Source organism: Gobius niger (genome assembly GCF_951799975.1).
Source record: "Gobius niger genome assembly, chromosome: 3".
Taxonomy (NCBI): domain Eukaryota; kingdom Metazoa; phylum Chordata; class Actinopteri; order Gobiiformes; family Gobiidae; genus Gobius; species Gobius niger.
The window spans coordinates 14,828,516-14,847,533 of NC_136854.1; the positions used below are offsets into that span (position 1 = coordinate 14,828,516).

Sequence of the window (19,018 nt, forward strand, 5' to 3'; positions counted from 1 at the left end):
GGTCAAAGGGCACTTCAGCGTTTTGAACTATTAAAGAGGATCACTCAATCATGCATGAATGAATGGAATGTAAAAATACAATTCTTGTATGTTCTTTTCATTTAAGGAATGAAGGAAAGCCACTGCAGGTGAATATTAAATATAATCTCTACATTTAATATTGAAATGAATATTGCAAGTGTTCTGTCTTCTTATTATGCATAAAAAATGACCAAAATTGTGTATATTTTCTGCACCAAAATCAAAATTAATTAAGCCAGGGATGAATTTATACGTGATCATATTAACAGCAGAGAAATAACGCCTCATTTACATCAAGTTCAATAAGTCCACGTCCAAATCAGTCATGAAACTTTCCAACTTAACATACAATATAGTGGCTTATTTCCATTTCCTTGGTTTTAAGTTCATTTTTAAGCAATGCTCAGTGTTACCTGCGCCTCCAGAAACATCACGTAGATCCTCGTACTCTCCCCTCTCTCCTTGCTCTCCTCCTGGCCTCATCTGTATCCACAGTACTGTTAGGATCCTCACTGTATATACAAGGTCTGAAGCAAACAAGCTTTCGGTCCCAGTGTGTTAAATTGTAGTTGATTCCACATGTCCATCTGAGACAAAAAGTTCTAAGCCGTGCACGCGATGGGCCGCGGTGACGGTGGAGAGACAGTCCCGGCTTCCGCTCGCTCATATCGGCTGAATATGTCCAGATAAGACAAAACTCGATGTGGAGCACAAAAAATTAACACTAACTGGCAAAAACAAATAGCGGCTAGCTGTCTTTGTCGGTGCAACACTGTTTATTGTCCCACCAAAACACGTAAAAGGGGTTCCGCCTTGACATTAATGTTAAAACTAGGCAGAGAGAGGGAGAGACTGTTGCAAGAGTGTAAAGAAAACCAAGATGTAAAGGGAGAAAATGTGCTAAAAATCTCAACACTGACCACTGCTGTTTTCACCGACAGCATCTCGACTTAGGTTGGGAATATGTGGGTAAATGTGTTGCACTTTACTGTAGCACCATCACAGTCCGCTGAGCCAGTGCTGGAACCTACAGTAAATCCTCTTAGAAATGGGTTGAAAGTGTATGAAATGGAAGAGGGGCCTATCTCCCCCGGAGCCAAATGAAAACTCTGAGCCACGCGTCAGTCACAGCGCCACAGCGAGACAGTCCGGCTGCCCGGAGGCTCGCAACATACTACAACCTCACCAAGGTCACTGCGGTTAATGTCAATGCTGGGAATACAGTATAGGAAAGGCTGGAAAGTCACAGCTTTGCGAAATTATCCATCACAATTTCTTTATTTATGACGGGACTGATTCACTTTAAGATGGTGTTTAGGTTGTTTTTTAAACGAGCTGTAAGTCGGGCGTTCTCTTACATCTGTCGGCAGGCTGTTCCAAAACTGACCTCCTCTGATGGTTTTTGTCCAAATGTCCTTTTCACTGATTTAAGTTAGAGAGTGGTCCTTTCTGGTGGTTAAGGCTGCTGCACATATTCTACAGGCCAAATATCATTACATCTCAACTCCTCAGATAACCATGCACGCCATAGGTGACCCAACAGATGGGAGCAACGTCTACATCACTGAGACGGTTAGCCCCCTCTTTAGGTGATATGAAAAGGATGCAAAGGAAGTGACCTGTTGCTTCAGATAATTCGTAGAGAGGACGGTTAATGCTTTTAGCTGAGCAGCTGAACCCACTGTGATCGTGACATGTCAGTAACATTTGCCTGTATACCTTTTTGGGTTGTTGGCTTTTAATGTAATTATAGCTATAGCTTTATTCTGTCCCTTTTACATTGTTATTAAATGGAATTCATGCAGCCTACGATGTAGTTTTGTAAATTGAGAGAGAAACATGTACATGATTAATTCAGTAGATCATCAACTTGCTGCGATTGCTGATGTTAATGTGCGTTTTAAGACCCAGAGAATTGGACTGTGTATTAAATGATACCAGTATAAGTAAGTAAGCAAGTTCTTTATTTGTCATTGTACAACCGTTCAGCAAAATTGTGTTCAGGTGTTAGTCCTGAGCTGCTGTGACTGAGCTGCGACGTCACTGTGAGCCAACCTGACTCGCATGTTTTGACTAACTCAGAGGAAACCTGGCTGGCTGCCTTCAGTGCTGCTCTGATCCTCTGAAACGGTGCCACGCCGTCTGGGTTTGTCCCTGTTTCAGAGCGTGGTGTCCTGCACTGATCAGCTCCACCTCCTCCCTCTTCTTCCTCCTGCGCAGCTCCCTCCGCCCCACAACAGTCTTTCACCATGTTCCGGGAAGAGCTTAGCAGTTAATCTTCTATTCTCCAGTGAACGTCTATTAGCCAGAACAATAGCACGCATAGATAGAAGGATAGAAGGCATGTGTGGCTTAGCTGTGAGTCTTGCCTGGATGAAAACATGGAAATCAGCATCTACTGTACTCCCTGACCGCCAACAACGAGAAAAGTTGACCTGTGCTCTCCCACAGGGGCAACATTTCCAGTGGGTAAATTTAACCCGCCCAAATCCCCGTTTGAATAGGAACACGTTAGAAAAGCACGTCCGTCGCTGCGCACAAAGATATAGCCGCGCTCAAATGCACATGCCCCTGAGCTCTGCCAAAGCCCGGGATCTGGGGACAACAGCAGGTGCGCCGCATTCCCCACAGAGGGCACTTGAATGACGGAAAACAAAAGGACAAAGTGAATTAGCAGTGCCACGTGAATGCAGTGGTTGTGAGCACACAGAAAGTTTACATTTTACGGTGTTTTAATGCTGTGTATAGGGTTTTCTGTCTAACGGCTAATGCCACTGACAGAAATGATACTTATGGGACAGTGTGTCAGGAGCAGAGGGCAGCCAGGGCTTGGGCTGAGGTTTGAAACTTGCCATTTTGAAACTGCAGGACAGGGATGTAGTCACGTTCAAATCGTTAACTGCGATCAAGACTCACTCGAGAGTTTCCTAAAGCTTTCCAAACACCTCAATTCTTCACAGGAATGTATTTATGAGCAAGTTGCTGAGGGGGCATGATATGTTTTGGTGCTGTTTTTAGTTGTACGGGGACAGTGTGCAATTATAACGGGGGTATTATGCAAAATCGACCTTTTCAAGCTTTACATCATGTTATTATGTCATTCCCTCATTAAAAACATGCCTGAAGTGTTGCCTTGGCACATTCACGTATTTTTGAGTAATCTGTAAAAACTCTGATGGCGGCCATTTTAGGGATAGGTTTGCCTGAGTCCTCCTAGGAACGCCCCCACCTCCTGGAGACGCCTCCGAGCTTTCGTCACCAGCCGAGTAACCAACCACTGCTCCTCAGCAGAACCCCCTCCCCACTGATGCCACAGACAGCGTGTGGAGGGGGCGTGTCTGAAAGGGTCAGAGGTTCTTAAAGAGACAGAGGCCTATTTCAAGACATTCACTGCAGCCATTTTGAGAGAGCAACTTTATACAAGGCAGTTATTCTAATTTACTGCATTTACAGACCAACAGAAGGTTTCATCATCATTGTAGTGTGCTATAGACTGGTGCTATGTGATTGAAAAAAGCATAATCCTCTTTAAACATTGACCACGTACATGTACACACCCTTAGGTAGGTCTGGTGTACACTGTGCCATGTTTTTGTCTTGAGGTGACGGCCTTAGCATGCTGCAGTTAGCGTTAGCATACTGTTGCTAGCCACAGCATTTTGCACAGCAATCATAATGACATACAGCATGTCTATATTCACTGAGGTTTAGTGAAACTGACTAACATACCTAAACCAATTTTCCTGGCAGTGTTTCTCGAAGGCCTAGGAAGTTGTGGGAGTTGTTTTAAAGCCCTGACTTCGCTCTTCCCAATGCAAAAAAAACTTGACGATATCTCTCACATTAGGTGGAGATATCGCCGCTTGATCGGCCTATACCCGATATTGTAAAGTCCTGTAAAATGATGTCTGTCGCAGCTCATCTTTGGTCGTACTTGTGAAACGGAGTTGACCCTAAAATAAAAACCACCGTATATCCACTTTTTCAAACCAAGTAAATGTAAGGCAGCGAAAACGGAGCCTTTTAAAAGCCCTAGCAGTCCCACTTTAAAATGACTACACAAACTGTCATACATTAACACAAAAATGAAATGTACTGTCACGCCTGAATAACCCTCATGATCGGAGGTGGCACTAATCGTGAGGAGAGAGTGACAGGTCCGCGGGCGTGGGTCTCCGGCAAAGCGCGCCTGATACCGGCTCAACCAAATGTCAGCACCGAAATTGGCCTGCCTCTCACACCGATGGGCCGATGGCAGCGATAGAGGCGGTATTTAACTCCCATCCGACATACAAGGAATGCATCTTGTCAAAATGATCGGCCCTGGTGACAGAGGTGAAAGTGAATCGGCGCGTGTGATGAGGACGCCGCCCCGCTTACTACCCTGTGCAGACGCTGATACCATGACAGGTGGGAAAATGCACGCCCAGGGGGAGTTGGACAGGGATGACAGCAAATAGTGCACGCACACAAAGGGAGTCTGCAAAAGTGTTGGATTTGATTTATTGAAAAGGTTCGCAGAACAAGTACCCGCTATAGACGGCTGCAGTCAGTTTGAACTGTCTCCATGAGAAACCCACGAAGTCTGCAGTTATTTACATCATGTCATTTGCAAACAACAAATATTCAGTTTACCTGCTAATGAGTAAGAACATATCACAGTATGGAAGAACTGTGTGCACGCAGTCACGCAAAAAGACCAAAGATGTTGTTAGCATGTGGCCTCTCCCAGTATATTTCTACAGCTCCAAACGGGGTGAAGTTAGAAGCGACCACGCTCTTCCACAGGCACGCTAGGGGCCATTGCTGCAGTAAGCAACTGTTAAGCCTGGTACCTATTTTTAAAAAACTTTCTACAGCTAGATATTCCTCCTGTTATAACGCTGGGTTAGGCTCAATTAAAGTGATAGTCTGTAAGTTTGTAAAGTGAGGAGAGTGAAATTTGAAAGGAAACAATCAAATTCCTCCCCTCTTTTAACAAAAAGCCTTTCTTGGCAAAACGAGGAGAGCCGAACTGATTGGACCTGACCGGCTGGTTCGCAGGAAAAGCTCGTCTCATTGGTCAAAGCGGGAGGATACTAGACTTTGATACTTTTTTTAATTTTTTTTATTGAGTTTTATTCTTACTTATAGTTTTTAATGTGTTTTTTATTTATATTTATTCTTTTAAACTGTTTTATTCATATTTATTGTTTTACACTCACATAGCAGTAGAGCTCATTTGCATTGTTTTGGTTTTATTGATTTTGTTGCATGTGCAGCACTTTGGAAACATTTTGTTGTTTAAATGTGCTATATAAATAAAGTGGATTGGATTGGATTGGATTGGATTTGATTTGTTGCTGAGATCCAGAAAGGAGGGACTTTGCAAAAAATAATATGTATATATGATTGCTTACTTTAGATCAAAACGCAAGACCAGGTGGTCGATTGAGCACATTTTCTAAAACATGTAATACATTTAGATTCCCAGACTATCACTTTAAGGGGACCAGGCTGGTTTTTGTAAGAAAAATGTTAGAAATCTCGTATACTAATGAGGGCCAGACTGCTAGCATTGGAGTTGTGCGACTATGACCGAACTACACGTCACGCAAGGGCCGAGTCTACAGTGAAGATCTCGCCATTATGCTCTTTTTAGGAACATGCTTCGTCAGAGCTGGGGAGGAGGAGTCTGTAAATCAACCATTATTTCCCCCGTGAATGTAGTTATTTTGTTAAACGGGGAGGAGTGAGTAATGATGGACTAAGGTATAACTTGTCTATGGTATCAACTGGTCTAAGCTCAGGTAAGAACATTATCTCAGTATGGAAAAACGGTGGCCTGTTCCTTTAATATTCTTAGTGAGAAAATGAAAGATCATGACTCGCCGACCCCCTACCAATAAGCCTTTCTTCACAGTTTGTGGCATTCCTCACGTGAGAAGTGTCAGTGCGATTGTTTTAGGCCTGTTTGTCAGCCTCCAAAACGTCAAGTCGTGAGTAACAAACAAGTTTGCAAGGGTATATAGGGCATAGGCGACCCAGGACGCGCGGAATTGTGTTTTTTTTTTTAACTCCATGAGGTCCGTGCTCCCACCATCTACAAAATTGCCAATTATTGGACATAACTTTGGAACAGAAAGAGATACTTGCGGTCTTTTGTGTTAGAAACTAGAAATTTCAAGCTTTTTCAAGGTCCATGTAAAATTGTGGTGAAAATTCGTAAATTGACATCATATTACTTTTTAACGAATAGATAATCATAATGAAATAAAATAAAACTAGCCTTTTCCATATCTGAATCTGAATATGCAAAGTGTGTCCAAAAGGATTGGCTTAGGACAACACAGCAGACAAATAAAAATGTGCGCAAGAGAAGCACAGAAATGTAAATGGAAAGTACAATCTTGCCCAGGGCGTCAAATGGGCTTTGGGGCTGGCCCTGCATGTTTGATATTTATAATTGTTGCTTGTAATTAGAGTGACCGCCACCTTCGCTCCACTCGCATCTGGCTCGCCCTCCTTCTGGCACCGCGGCGTCCAACCGGCTCCTGTGGCGCCTTGTGGTGGCCTTCTCGTTCCTGATGCGAGGCACGAAAGGACAGGCCGCTGCTGTTGTCTCGAATCTGCCATGTGTATTTTAAGTCCTGACTTCAAGCTTGATCAGGAGATTCTTGTTTTTTTTTTCACATGTGATTCAAATCTGCACAAAAATTGGAAAGTGTGGTTTCGCATTATGTCTCGCACTTGTCAGAATCAATTAGTCTGTGGCTTCCAGCAAGAGTTTATTAATTACAAAAAAAAAAATGTCCTCATGTCTTAGCTGTGCACTTTGTATCACATTTTAAAAAGATGAGAAAATCCTCTAGTGTGCCTCAGGATGACCAGAAGTGTCAGCCATCTAAGCATGGAAATGTCAGTCTGTGTCCATTTAATTGACTCTGTTTATGAATTTACCTGGATGATGGAGAGTTTTGCCAAGATTTCCCCAAACACTGAACATAATTTCCTTTATTCAGACCAAATTCCCAAAGCATGCACTCCTGAAAAGCAAACTTTCTCGTAAAGATGTGGACTTTTTACTAAAACCTGCCCACCCCATCAGTCGCGGAATAACATTTGTGCATTGTTAAACCCAGACTGCAAATGTGAGCTTCTCTCACTTCTTCATGCCAACACGCAGAAGCCCAGTCCAGCATGTGCGGACAGGTGCAGGTAGAGCTGTATTCCCACGTGGAAAAGATCACTGTCAGTGGCTCAGCTGCCCCTCCGGGACTCTCATTATTAACAAATGTGGAGCCTGCCGCGCCGAGGAGTAACAAGGCGTACAACAGTTATTGTGCCGCTTGGAGCCCTGCGGCACAGACACACGTGCGGCGTCAACAGCATCACCCACGGACGGTGACCACAGTGGTGTGTAAATATAGAACCTGGGAGAACATGTGTTAAATATGTGGATACATGGTTCAGAAGGGCATCTGGTGCTAAAACTGGTCTTATGACTGATGTTGATTGATTGGGGTCGGCTTGTGGAGCTCATTAAAGTTATTGATTTAAAAAAGTCCCCTTCTGAAAAGTATAGTTTTTGTCATGTCATACATTGTCAGAATATAAGAGATGTATACTGTATGGAATGCTACAAAATGTAGATTTTATTTTCTCCTGTTAAAGGAATAGGCCACCGTTTTTACATACTGAGATATGTTTTTACCTAACCTTAGTCGAGTTAATATATCCCCGTCTGGTCTTTGTCCGTGCGCTCTGTCACGCAAACGGAGCACATACGCAGCCTCTCCCACATGTCACATAGCTCCAAAAAAGCTCACGATAGAAGCTACCAAGCTCCTCCACGTGTTCCCTATTTAAATAAAGTTACGTGAAGTGTTTTCATGCGAAGTATATTTACACAGAAATGTAGCATGTCGATTTTATAAGCAAATAAAAAGGGGGACTATATTGTGAGGCGTAATGATACGAGGAGCAAAACGTCCGCGCAGTAACTCCTAAAGGTTATTGCCGGAAGTGAGCGGGGGAAGTCTTTGAGAGTTACTGCGCGGACGCTGTGCTCCTCGTATCCTTACGCCTCTTTTTATAGTACCCCTTTTTATCTGCTTATAAAATCGACATGTTACATTTCTGTGTAAATATACTTCGCATTAAAAACACTTCACGTAACTTTATTTAAATAGGGAACACGTGGAAGAGCTTGGTAGCTTCTATCGTGAGCTTTTTTGGAGCTATATGACATGTGGGAGAGGCTGCGTATGTGCTCCGTTTGCGTGACAGAGCGCACGGACAAAGACCAGACGGGGATATATTAACTCGACTAAGGTTAGGTAAAAACATATCTCAGTATGTAAAAACGGTGGCCTATTTCTTTAAGTCTGGTAAATGACTTTCCCTCCAAACGGCATCCATCCCTCTCAGTGGAGAAGTATAGTGGAATTATTAGCACATTGTCACGCAACAAGAAGTTTCCCGGCTTGTGTGGGCCTTTCTGTGTGGAATTCACATGATCTCCCCAGGCCTCTGCCAAGATATAGTGCACTAAAACACACATTTACTGTGTACACCGAGCCACCTCACACTGGAATATGCTGCCTCAGGCAGTTAGGGAAAAGTAATCATGTTTCTTTGAAAATAAATCTGAAGAAATATGTTAGCAGTTAAAAAAAGTATCCTGACTTAGTGTTGCTATGTTAAATGCACCTGACCTGTTTTCTCATGTTTTACCCATAGACCGTTAAAAAGAATAGACGGAGGAGACTCCTCCTCCCCAGCTCTGACGAAGCATGTGTCTAAAAAGAGCATCAGGGCGGGATCTTCACTGAAGACTCGGCTCTTGTGTGACTTGTAGTTCACACAGCTCCAATGCTAACAGTCCGGCCCTCATTAGTACGAGAGTTCCCTGCCTGGTCTCTTTATTGTAATAACCCAGCGTTGTAACAGGAGGAATATCTAGCTGTAACAGGAGGAATATCTAGCTGTAGAAAGTGTAAGAAAACTAGGATCCAGGCTCCAAAGATGTTTTTCATGTGTCTAAAGTCCAATGCATATCAATGGGGGACTAGCGGCGATATGGAGGTGCTACAGCAATAGCGGCCTCTAGTGTTGTCGCCAAAAAGCAGAGCAGCCAGCGGCCTTTGGTCTTACCTCAATTATTGAATTGAATTTTGGAACTGGTAGGTATGCATTGTTGACGTGTGTTGTGTAAATAATGCTTTTACTTTGTAATGTTTTTATAATGAGAATGGACCCCAGGAAGAGAAGTCTTAAAGTATAGATACAGTATAGATAAATAAATATCTGGTTGGGTTTCCTCTGGATGCTCTTGCTTTCCCAAATCAAACCAACCTCAAAAACAATAGACTGATCAACCAACTACAGATGAATCAGGAGCATAGCTGTCAAGTGTTCTTTTTTGGCCGGGGAACCTCTCTCTTGCCCCTCTTTCCCACCGTCCTCCTGTATTAGTTTTATCCCAAATATTTCCTGTACTATTAGAAAATATATATAAAAAAAAAAAAACATTCCTCTGCCCTCCGAACTGAACTGTGTCACTAGCCCCGCGAGAACTGCCACCTGCAGAAGCCTGAGGGGCGGCTGTCGCGAGGTTGCATGGCATAAATTTCAATCCATTCCCGAACACAAGCAGCTGTTTGGTGAAATCTCTGTCCGTACAGCTTTGTCTCGTCTAATATCGTCCAATATTTGTCTGGCTGCATTTGGATGAGCATCTGTTGACCTTAGCGTTATGGATTTTGGTGTTAAAAGGCAAATAGCACAAAATGCTTTGGGGAGGTTTGAGTCTTGAGCCAAAAAGACAAAGCTGCATAACTTACAGATTGCAAAATATGACTATGGATCTGCAATGCAAAATAAAAGAAAACGTTTGATGAACAATCTACATGTTCAAAGTCACTTCAGCGCCGTCCCAATCTCCGCTCTCTCATCTTATATTGAATATTAAAGTGGGGGTGTAACACTGCCACCTTGAAAGGGCCACGATGTCCTTCACACACCGCATGTATTCATCGGATCAGACAGAGAGAACTTGTTCGCCCTTGATTGGAGCCCCACTTCCAAATCACATTAGTCTGGCACATGCGCCGCGCCAACCGCTCCCTTGCAATTACAATTAAAACCTTTTCATCATTCATTAACATCAAAAAGTCAACATTAAATGGAAGTCCGGTCCATTATCAGGGGATGCTCCCAAATGGGTTTATGCAAATTCAGAATAAATTGAAGACACATTACGCTACATACAATGGGCACATATGGCTCGTGCCAAGACTTTCTGGACCATTTAGCACATTGGCAGTAGCAATAATAGAATGAGTTATTGCTTTGGGTTTTTATGCTTGTTTTGAGCTTTTCCACTTTATGCTGTAAAGGCTGTTTAATAGAGGTGTACACACTCGACTTACATTATGGTTCAGTTCAACTATTTGGAAGTCACGGTTCTGTATTTTTCCGGTACAAAAAAACCCATAAACTTGCAAAAGAGTATTACAAATCATTTGAAGACCCGTTTATGTCTTTTTATATATATTATTAGATTGTTTCTTCAAGCAACTTCTTGGTCTTTCAGATTTTCTTAATAAAACCGTGAGATTCAAACAACAGAACAAACCGCGGATCGTTAGATACTTTGGATACTTCAATAATCTGTTAGTATAATGTTAGTATAATCACAACCACCACTTAAAAGGTAGCTCAGATGATGTCATTCAGTAGCATCTGTGTGAAACATTGGTTCTGCTGTCTTATGTCTGGTGTCTTATGCTCTTATGTCTGGTGTCTTATTTTTAGATGTCGCATTTCAAGAAATGGGGATTGTAAAATCGTGAACTGCACTCGTCTCCAGTGTGCGATGGTTCAAAGGGACAGTCGTTGCCACAGCAGTTTCAGGCGGAAAAGTGCAGGGAAAGTACTGTAAAATGCTCATGCCTGGCCTCTGTTTGTGACTGGCGTGGTGAGCCTGCCTCACCACGCTGATGTGTTGAGGAGACGCTTGACAGAGATCCTGGATGGCTCACTCTGCGACTCGCCTTCCAAAATATCAGACACTGCCTGATGTCGGTCGCAGCTCGTCTTTGGGTTACGACGGTTCTATTTTAAATCTTTGTCCATGTCTCACTGTACGACCTACAACCTGTGATTTTGAGCAACAACTTAAGATTTGCCCCACGACGAGTGATTGTTGGTCGCAGACGGCCCACATCGTGCAGTGTGCACTAGGAGTGTGACAATATATCGATATATTTTCCGATATATTGCGATATTTTGTGGGACGATGCAACTTTTTATTCCGATATTGATGACGTCACTCATATTAATGAGTGACGTCATGCATATTAATGAGGCAGCAGTGCTCCACTGATTTCACAGTCAGTAGAGGACAGCAGGGGGCAGCACTGCAGTTTTAAGCACTTGGACCAAACACTGTCACACAAATGTATTACTTTTAATGATAGTTTATATAATTATGAATACGATTAATTTGGGGTTGTTTCAGAAATCTAGCAACTTTGCATGTGCCATTACACGCCAGATGTTTTTCCCACCCCATGTACCGATTTAATTTCTTCGCTGTTTGAAACCTGGAAATAATCCAGTGCTTGTGATCATGGATGTCAATGCTCCAAATAATAATCGTCGTCTCATAAACCTATAGGTCACCTTCTTCATATTTTCTTCTCGTTGTGTTGCTGCCTCTCTTCTTGTGGTGAAACAGCACTTATCCATTCTAGTCATTGCACTACCGGATTCAATTTATATTGTTGTTGTGTCCTTGGGCAAGGCATTTCACCTACGTTGTCTGCTGTTCTATGAATTGGGAATGCGCATTTACTATTCGTTTTCTAAGCATCTACGACGAAACAAATTTTCCTTCAGCACCCGATTTATGATCCTTGTCGGGTTGTTTGGAAACGTCTCCACACTTGCCTAACCGTCCGTTTCGTCCCTCTCCACAGGAAACATCTTCGTGGTGAGCCTGGCCGTCGCGGATCTGGTCGTGGCCATCTACCCGTACCCCCTGGTCCTGTCGTCCATCTTCCACAATGGCTGGAGCCTGGGCTACATGCACTGCCAGATCAGCGGCTTCCTCATGGGCGTCAGCGTCATCGGCTCCATCTTCAACATCACCGGCATCGCCATCAACCGCTACTGCTACATCTGCCACAGCCTCAAGTACGACAAGCTGTACAGCGACAAGAACTCCATATGCTACGTCCTGCTGATATGGGCGCTGACCGTCGTGGCCATCGTGCCCAACCTCTTCGTGGGCTCCCTGCAGTACGACCCCAGGGTTTACTCTTGCACTTTCGAGCAGTCGGCCAGCTCGGCGTACACCATCGCCGTGGTGTTCTTTCACTTCATCCTGCCCATCATGATTGTCACGTACTGCTACTTGCGCATTTGGATACTGGTCATTCAGGTGAGGCGCAGGGTGAAGCCGGACAATCGGCCCAAGCTGACGCCGCACGACGTGAGGAACTTTGTTACCATGTTCGTGGTGTTCGTGCTCTTCGCCGTCTGCTGGGCGCCCCTCAACTTCATCGGCCTGGCGGTGGCGATCAAGCCCGAAGTGGTCATACCGCTCATACCGGAGTGGCTGTTTGTCTCGAGCTACTTCATGGCCTATTTCAACAGCTGCCTTAACGCCATAGTGTACGGTGTGCTGAATCAGAACTTCCGCCGCGAGTACAAGCGCATCGTGGTGTCGGTGTGCACGGCCCGAATCTTCTTCCAGGACAGCTCCAACGACGCGGGCGAGCGGCTGAAAAGCAAGCCGTCCCCGCTGATGACGAACAATAACCAGGTGAAAGTGGACTCGGTTTGAGCCAGGGGAAAAAAAAAAACAGAACAACAACAGCGAGATCGGACTAACTGTGACTGGGAAACAAAATGTCAAAAACCAAATACCACGGACCTGAAATTCTTTTGTTGGAAATGTTTTTTGCAAAACTGTAAGGTGCTATCTGACCTCAAAACAATCAGCGTTTCAAAAGAAAGAAAAAAAAAAAAAAGAGTAAAAAAGGGTGAAGATTATCATTGTTTATGGAGCACTTGCTTTGACTTTGCGGTACCTGTAGTTCAGTAAATATATGATGTCTGTTTTGTTTTCTATATCATGCATTATATGAGTATTTTTTTCTATCAGATGTCCTGTAGATATCTTTGAAAATATATCAGCCTGAAGTCATGGTTGGAGTTTTTGGACGTAGGGTTGTACATGGCAGTGGAAAGCTTAGTAATTTAGCTCTAGCAACTCGGCATCATCGCAAAATTGACAAAAATGTGAGCGGCAATCATGAGGCGCGCAGTGAATGCAGCTATGAATTCCCAGGTCCTATGTTACGCTTTTCTGACTTTTCAAAGGCTTCTACTAACAGCGGCGTTTCTAGTAATTACATTTGATGTTCATGCATTCGAAAACTATATATTAATATATATTAAGACTCCTTTAACAAAACTGAAGCTTGGAAATAATAAAGAGACAATCCCACCACCTATCCCCCATCAGTTGCTAAATAATGTAGCGTAGGTCGTGGACAGCATACAGCATAAATAACAGCCACAATAAAGGACAAAGCTTATTTCTCATGCTAACTATATTCTATACTATACTGTTAATGGATTGCATTCCACAGAATTTTCTGGTGGCAGTATTGCCGAGTGCCCAGTCCACCACCAATCTGATACCACACTGTCTTTTATTTAAAATATAGGCCCTAAGGCCTTAGCCACGGCTGTTAACTGCATCGTGGCTGACATTGCCGTGGTGCCACCCCCTAGATTCGCGACAACAAGAAAACCAATGGGGAATTAACACGTATCAAAAACAACGTCAAAGCCTTTGTCACCTTTTTAATGCCTTCATTTCGTCTTAGAATGGGAGAAGAACTTCGGATGAATCGATCCACCTGACTCACAACGCACACAGTCTTTGCTTATTTTTGCACTATTAGCCATAGTCAGTGTTGAGCATGCTACTTAAAAAAAAGGAATTCATGATAGTTACTTGTTACTTACCCAAAAGTAACTGTAGAAATTGCATTACAGAATGATCAAGGTAACTATGGACAAAATAACTACTAATATAAAATACTCACACTGCTACTTGTTAGTATAAACAGTATTCAGTACCAGCCAGGAAAGGGATGAGCAAGAGAGCAGGATCAAAGGGATGCAACTTTTCTGCGAGCCATAAGAAAATAACTACCTCCGTTACATAGACAGTAACTGAAATGCTTTCTAACTGGAAATGGTCACTAATTTCATTTCTCGGTACTGGAAAACAAATGCCGTTATTTGTAAGTGCTGTTACTCCCAACACTACACGTGGTATCGGACTGGTAGGCTACTCAGTATCACCAAATACCCATAGCCCAGATATCTGTATTGGATACATTTGGGGGTAAAAAAAATGACACGGGAACAACAGTTGAAATGTAGCCAAACAAACCACCAACAGCAACAGAGGGAAGTAGTAGTGTCCCTCCGTATCAACAGTGCCAAGAAAATCCATTCAAAATGGTCAGTGGAGCCTAACATAGGCCCTTTAACTAGTCTATTAGAGCGACACTAGAGTTAATAACAAAAATACTTATCTGCCAATTACAACCAACTGAGAAAAAACACAACTGTTGCTTTAAACAAAGACGTTTTATGAGGCCAACTATTATTATTATTATTATTATTATGATTATTATTATTACCAAAAAAAGGAAATATGATGACAACTTTATAAATAAAAGTTAACCAATTTATTAACTTTTTGTGACACTGTAACACTAACTGAGTGCAAACAATGTGGGTTGCTGCTGTCTTATTATTATACTTATTATGAGACCTTGCAATACTGTCCCTTTCATTAGGTGGAGTGTATACAGTATTTTAGTAGGAAAATCTCACTGTTTCTGCCACCTTGTGAGCTCATTTGCTGTATGCATGGATATCAGGAATTCTTCATATGCAAAATAAATCTGATGTTGATGAATATTAAACTACTGTGTTCAATGTACTTCATTTTACAGTCAGTTTAGACTGTTTATTTATTGTAAAGAAGTCTCCTTTAACTGGTGTGAAAGTTTTCAAAATGAATGAAAACATCTTGGTTAGAAGCTGAAGGCAGTGCAGAGATATTCAGCTATATTTTTGTGGGGTCAGACAATCTGGAGGCAAAATACCAGCTCATTTTTATCACCAAACATCCACAACTAGTAGCCAGGAATAATCATAATAATTAAACAAGAACAGACCTTTTGCTTTAGATAAAAATAAAATAAAAAAAGATAGTAATCATGTACATTTCCGTACAGGAATATAATGTATCCCTGGTGTGTCATTGGGCAGAGGCGTAGCTTGCCGTTAGGTAAGGTAGGCAGCTGCTTGGGAAGAAGAGCAAGACAGCAGTTGTAGTAATAAGTTACTGCAGTTATACCTGTATGTCCGTCTTGTTGTCTCTGAAGTGCCTTCTTTTAGCTGCCTTTATTGTGTGCCGCAAATATCACCAACAAGCCAGCGTTCTAGGGTAAATAAAATACAGTTTAAAATAGTGCATTTTTCTTTATATAATGAGTGTTCAAAATGACCAAACAAACAAGATAATAAGACATGCTAAATTGTTATACTTTCTATTTAAGTGAATACAATATAAGTTTATGGACAGAATTTCTAGGCGCAGCCAGGGGCCGGAGGGTGTCCGGTTTGGGAGCCTCAGTGTGTAGCGGCCGGGATGAGAATCAGCACCTCCAAATCCGAGTGGCTGGGCGCACCCTTCGAGATCGGGTGAGGAGCTCAGTTACCCGAGAGGAGCTTGGAGTAGAGTCGCTGCTCCTTCACATCGAAAGGAGCCAGCTGAGGTGTCTAGGGCATCTGTTTCGGATGCCTCCTGGGCGCCTCCCGCGGGAGGTGTTCCAGGCATGTCCTAGTGGGACAAGGCCTCGTGGAAGACCCAGGACACGGTGGTGGGACTATGTCTCCGAGCTGGCCTGGTGTCGCCTCGGGGTCCCCCCAGAACAGCTGGAGGAGGTGTGTGTGGACCGGGAAGTTTGGGCATCTCTGCTGAGACTGCTGCCCCCGCGACCCGGCCCCGGATAAAGCGGAAGAAAATGGATGGATGGACAATATAAGTCTCCTTGCGTATGAACTGTGCAACCGGCACATCACATTGCACCAGCCCCTTATGGATCCTCGTACAGGTGGTGGGTCCACAGAAGGACGGCCTCACGATTCATACCAGGCCTGTTGGTCTCTCATACGGGGCCTCTGAACCGCTCTTTGTCTGACCCGTCACTTAGGACCTGTTTGCCCTGGGAGACACTACCAGGGGCACGAAGCCCCCGACAACAGAGCTCCCAGGATCATTCGGGTGCTCAAACCCCTCCACCACGTTAGGGTGGCGGTTCCTGGAGGGGTTCAACTAAATAGTATCCAGCTTATTTTAAAACTAAACAAGACATCCAAAATCGTCTCAGAAAAAAAGTCTTTGTAACTAACACGTCAACGAAATATTCACCTGGAGTGTGTTGCCTGACAATGGAAGTCAATGGGGCATAAAAATTCACTAATGTTACTTTGGAGAGAAAGAGTAAAAATGTGATTTTCCACAAAAACTAAAAACAAAACTGTTGCTACTGATCCTTGACACACCCAAGAGTGTAAGAAAATGATAGAACAATTCAAGCCCATACTATTTTTTAATGTATTTTAATGGAAAACAGGGAATGGTGTATTATGATATTCTATTAAAATGTTTGTGCAGATCTGAAGTGGATAGTGGAAATGTACCGGTGTTTTCTGATGGAACACAAGGGATATCTATACCTTAACCTTCCCATTGTTTCCCCATGCCTGCATATAGGTTGTCTCTGGGCTCCAGTTTCCCCTATACCACTTAAAACGTGTGCAACTGGCCAGAATGAAGGCGACTGTTGTGGAACTACAGATGGAAATGACCCCATGGCTACAATTAGGAGCGGTGTGTTTACATGTGTGTTCATTTAACATGCACTGTCCTAACCAAATAAACATCAAGCACTCAGTTTTACAGTCAAGATACAAAGAAAGTATTTATCCAATAAAAAAGGTAAGTTCATTCCTATTACATTAGATTTTAAACGTCAATAAAATCTACATATCGGCCTTGATATTGGCAAAGTCTTAACCGTCTTTCCTTTATCAGCAGGGGCCCACGGCAACACCATTGTTTCTATTTTCAAACACAGATCTTAAATTGACCCTTGCTCCTGAAGTCTGATTCACACTTGCCCACACACATCTCTCCTGTCCACTCTATAGGCTGAGTTCATGGCATTCTATAATTTGATGTCACACTGCCAGATGGAGGGCAGGGGTCTACGTGATGCGTGACTCACTGAATTTGAAAGAAATGTTCAAACGGGACATCTTCTAAGTCCACCACAGAAGTGGTCTTCATGTGTTTCATTTATAATGGACCATATCGTGTTGAAATGGTTTAGTGAAATATTGTAATAATATTGTTATCGCAGCCGTATCACATATCGTAGGTTTGTTCCATATTGTGCAGCCCTACTTTTAAGTCATGTGGTGTGGATATCCAAAGGCCACCGGATGTGGATCCAATCCATAGATTTATTTAAGAACTTCTTGGTAGCTTCTAACTCACCCCAGTTTGGAGCTATACCTTTGCTGGGAGCAGCTAAATGCTAAGCTAACATTTGCACGCAACATTTGCATGCACAAAGACCAGACTCATCCACTCGTATAGGGTAAGGTAAGAACATATCTCATTATGTAAAAGCGGTGGCCTATTCCTTTAAAAGGGGTAAAAGGCGGGAAGCCCCGTGCTCGGGCTGGCAGAGCCTCCACAGAGCTCCAAAGCTTGATTGACAGGCTCATGGAGCCAGTCAATGCCAGTCAAGTGCTGATGTACAAAACCCAGCGTGGTTAAAAAACATTACCCCGACCCCAGCGTTGTCACGTGGGTCATAGTGATTTTTAGAAAAAAGGAAAACTCTCCGAGAGGCTCTTGGATCTGGGTGATGCCGTGCTGGGGGCGGTTGTGGTCGGTTTTGTGGGGTTAGGTTTGCTTGAAGATTAAACCACATGTGGATAAACAATGCCTATTTGTATCTGGATTCTTCCCCTGATGGAGGGAATAAATAAGAATCATCAACGGCCTTAACATTAGCATAACTAGTTATTTTGAAGATTTAGTATTATTATTTTAATTTTATCAACTTACTTTCTAATTTTTATATTATTATTATTACTTTATTTATTTGATCTTTTTTCCTTTACCTTTCTCTGTTTTATCTATGTATATTAATGGATTTATTTACTTGGCTACTTATTATTTTTTGTCTTTGTGGTTCTGCATGTTTTTGTTTTGTTTTGTCATTATTAGTTTTGATTGTTTACAGGGAAATATTTTACGTTGGTATGGTAAGGATCAACCCCGTGAGCTGCTACCTTAACGTGGTGGGGTTGTTTGAGTGCCCGAATGATCCGAGGAGCTATGTTGTCCGAGGCTTTATGCCCCTGGTAGGGTCTCCCATGACAAACAGGTCCGAGGTGACGGGTCAGACGAAGAGCAGTTCAAAAGACTCTTATGGACGTACAATACACAAGGACCGTGACGTCGCCCGGCATGGCGCACACTGTAATAAATAATATAGCAGTTCAACTTAAAATTCTATGTTAAATTTCTGCCATAAAGATTTGAGCTCATTGAAGGTACCAATATTGTTCAATCAAGTAAAACCAGTAAGTTATAAATGGTCCATAAAGCATTGCTATGAATTGTTTCAACTTAACAGTTTCAGTTTTAACTAAGTGTTTATAAAGTTACAAATCTGATGAAACTTACACATTTTGTTTACACATTTAAGCAAATACATGTATATTTTGTGTATGCTCTTGTGTAGGCCTGTCACAAAAGTTCATATATATATCAACTTATTGTGTAGAATAATTTTGCGTTTTACCTAAGTAAATGTTAATTGCAACTCGTGTTGTT

General features: G+C 42.7%; 1 protein-coding gene across 1 annotated transcript in view; it reads left to right on the forward strand.

Annotated features, from left to right (window-relative positions):
• mtnr1aa (melatonin receptor 1A a) overlaps window positions 1-13,398 on the forward strand; it is a 79,836-nt gene extending 66,438 nt beyond the window's left edge. Inside the window, exon 2 of the mRNA XM_079554164.1 lies at window positions 11,985-13,398. Within this exon, the coding sequence (XP_079410290.1) occupies window positions 11,985-12,853 (869 nt within the window). The 3' untranslated portion in view covers window positions 12,854-13,398. The remainder of the gene's footprint in view (window positions 1-11,984) is intronic.
• Window positions 13,399-19,018: the final 5,620 nt, after the last annotated feature.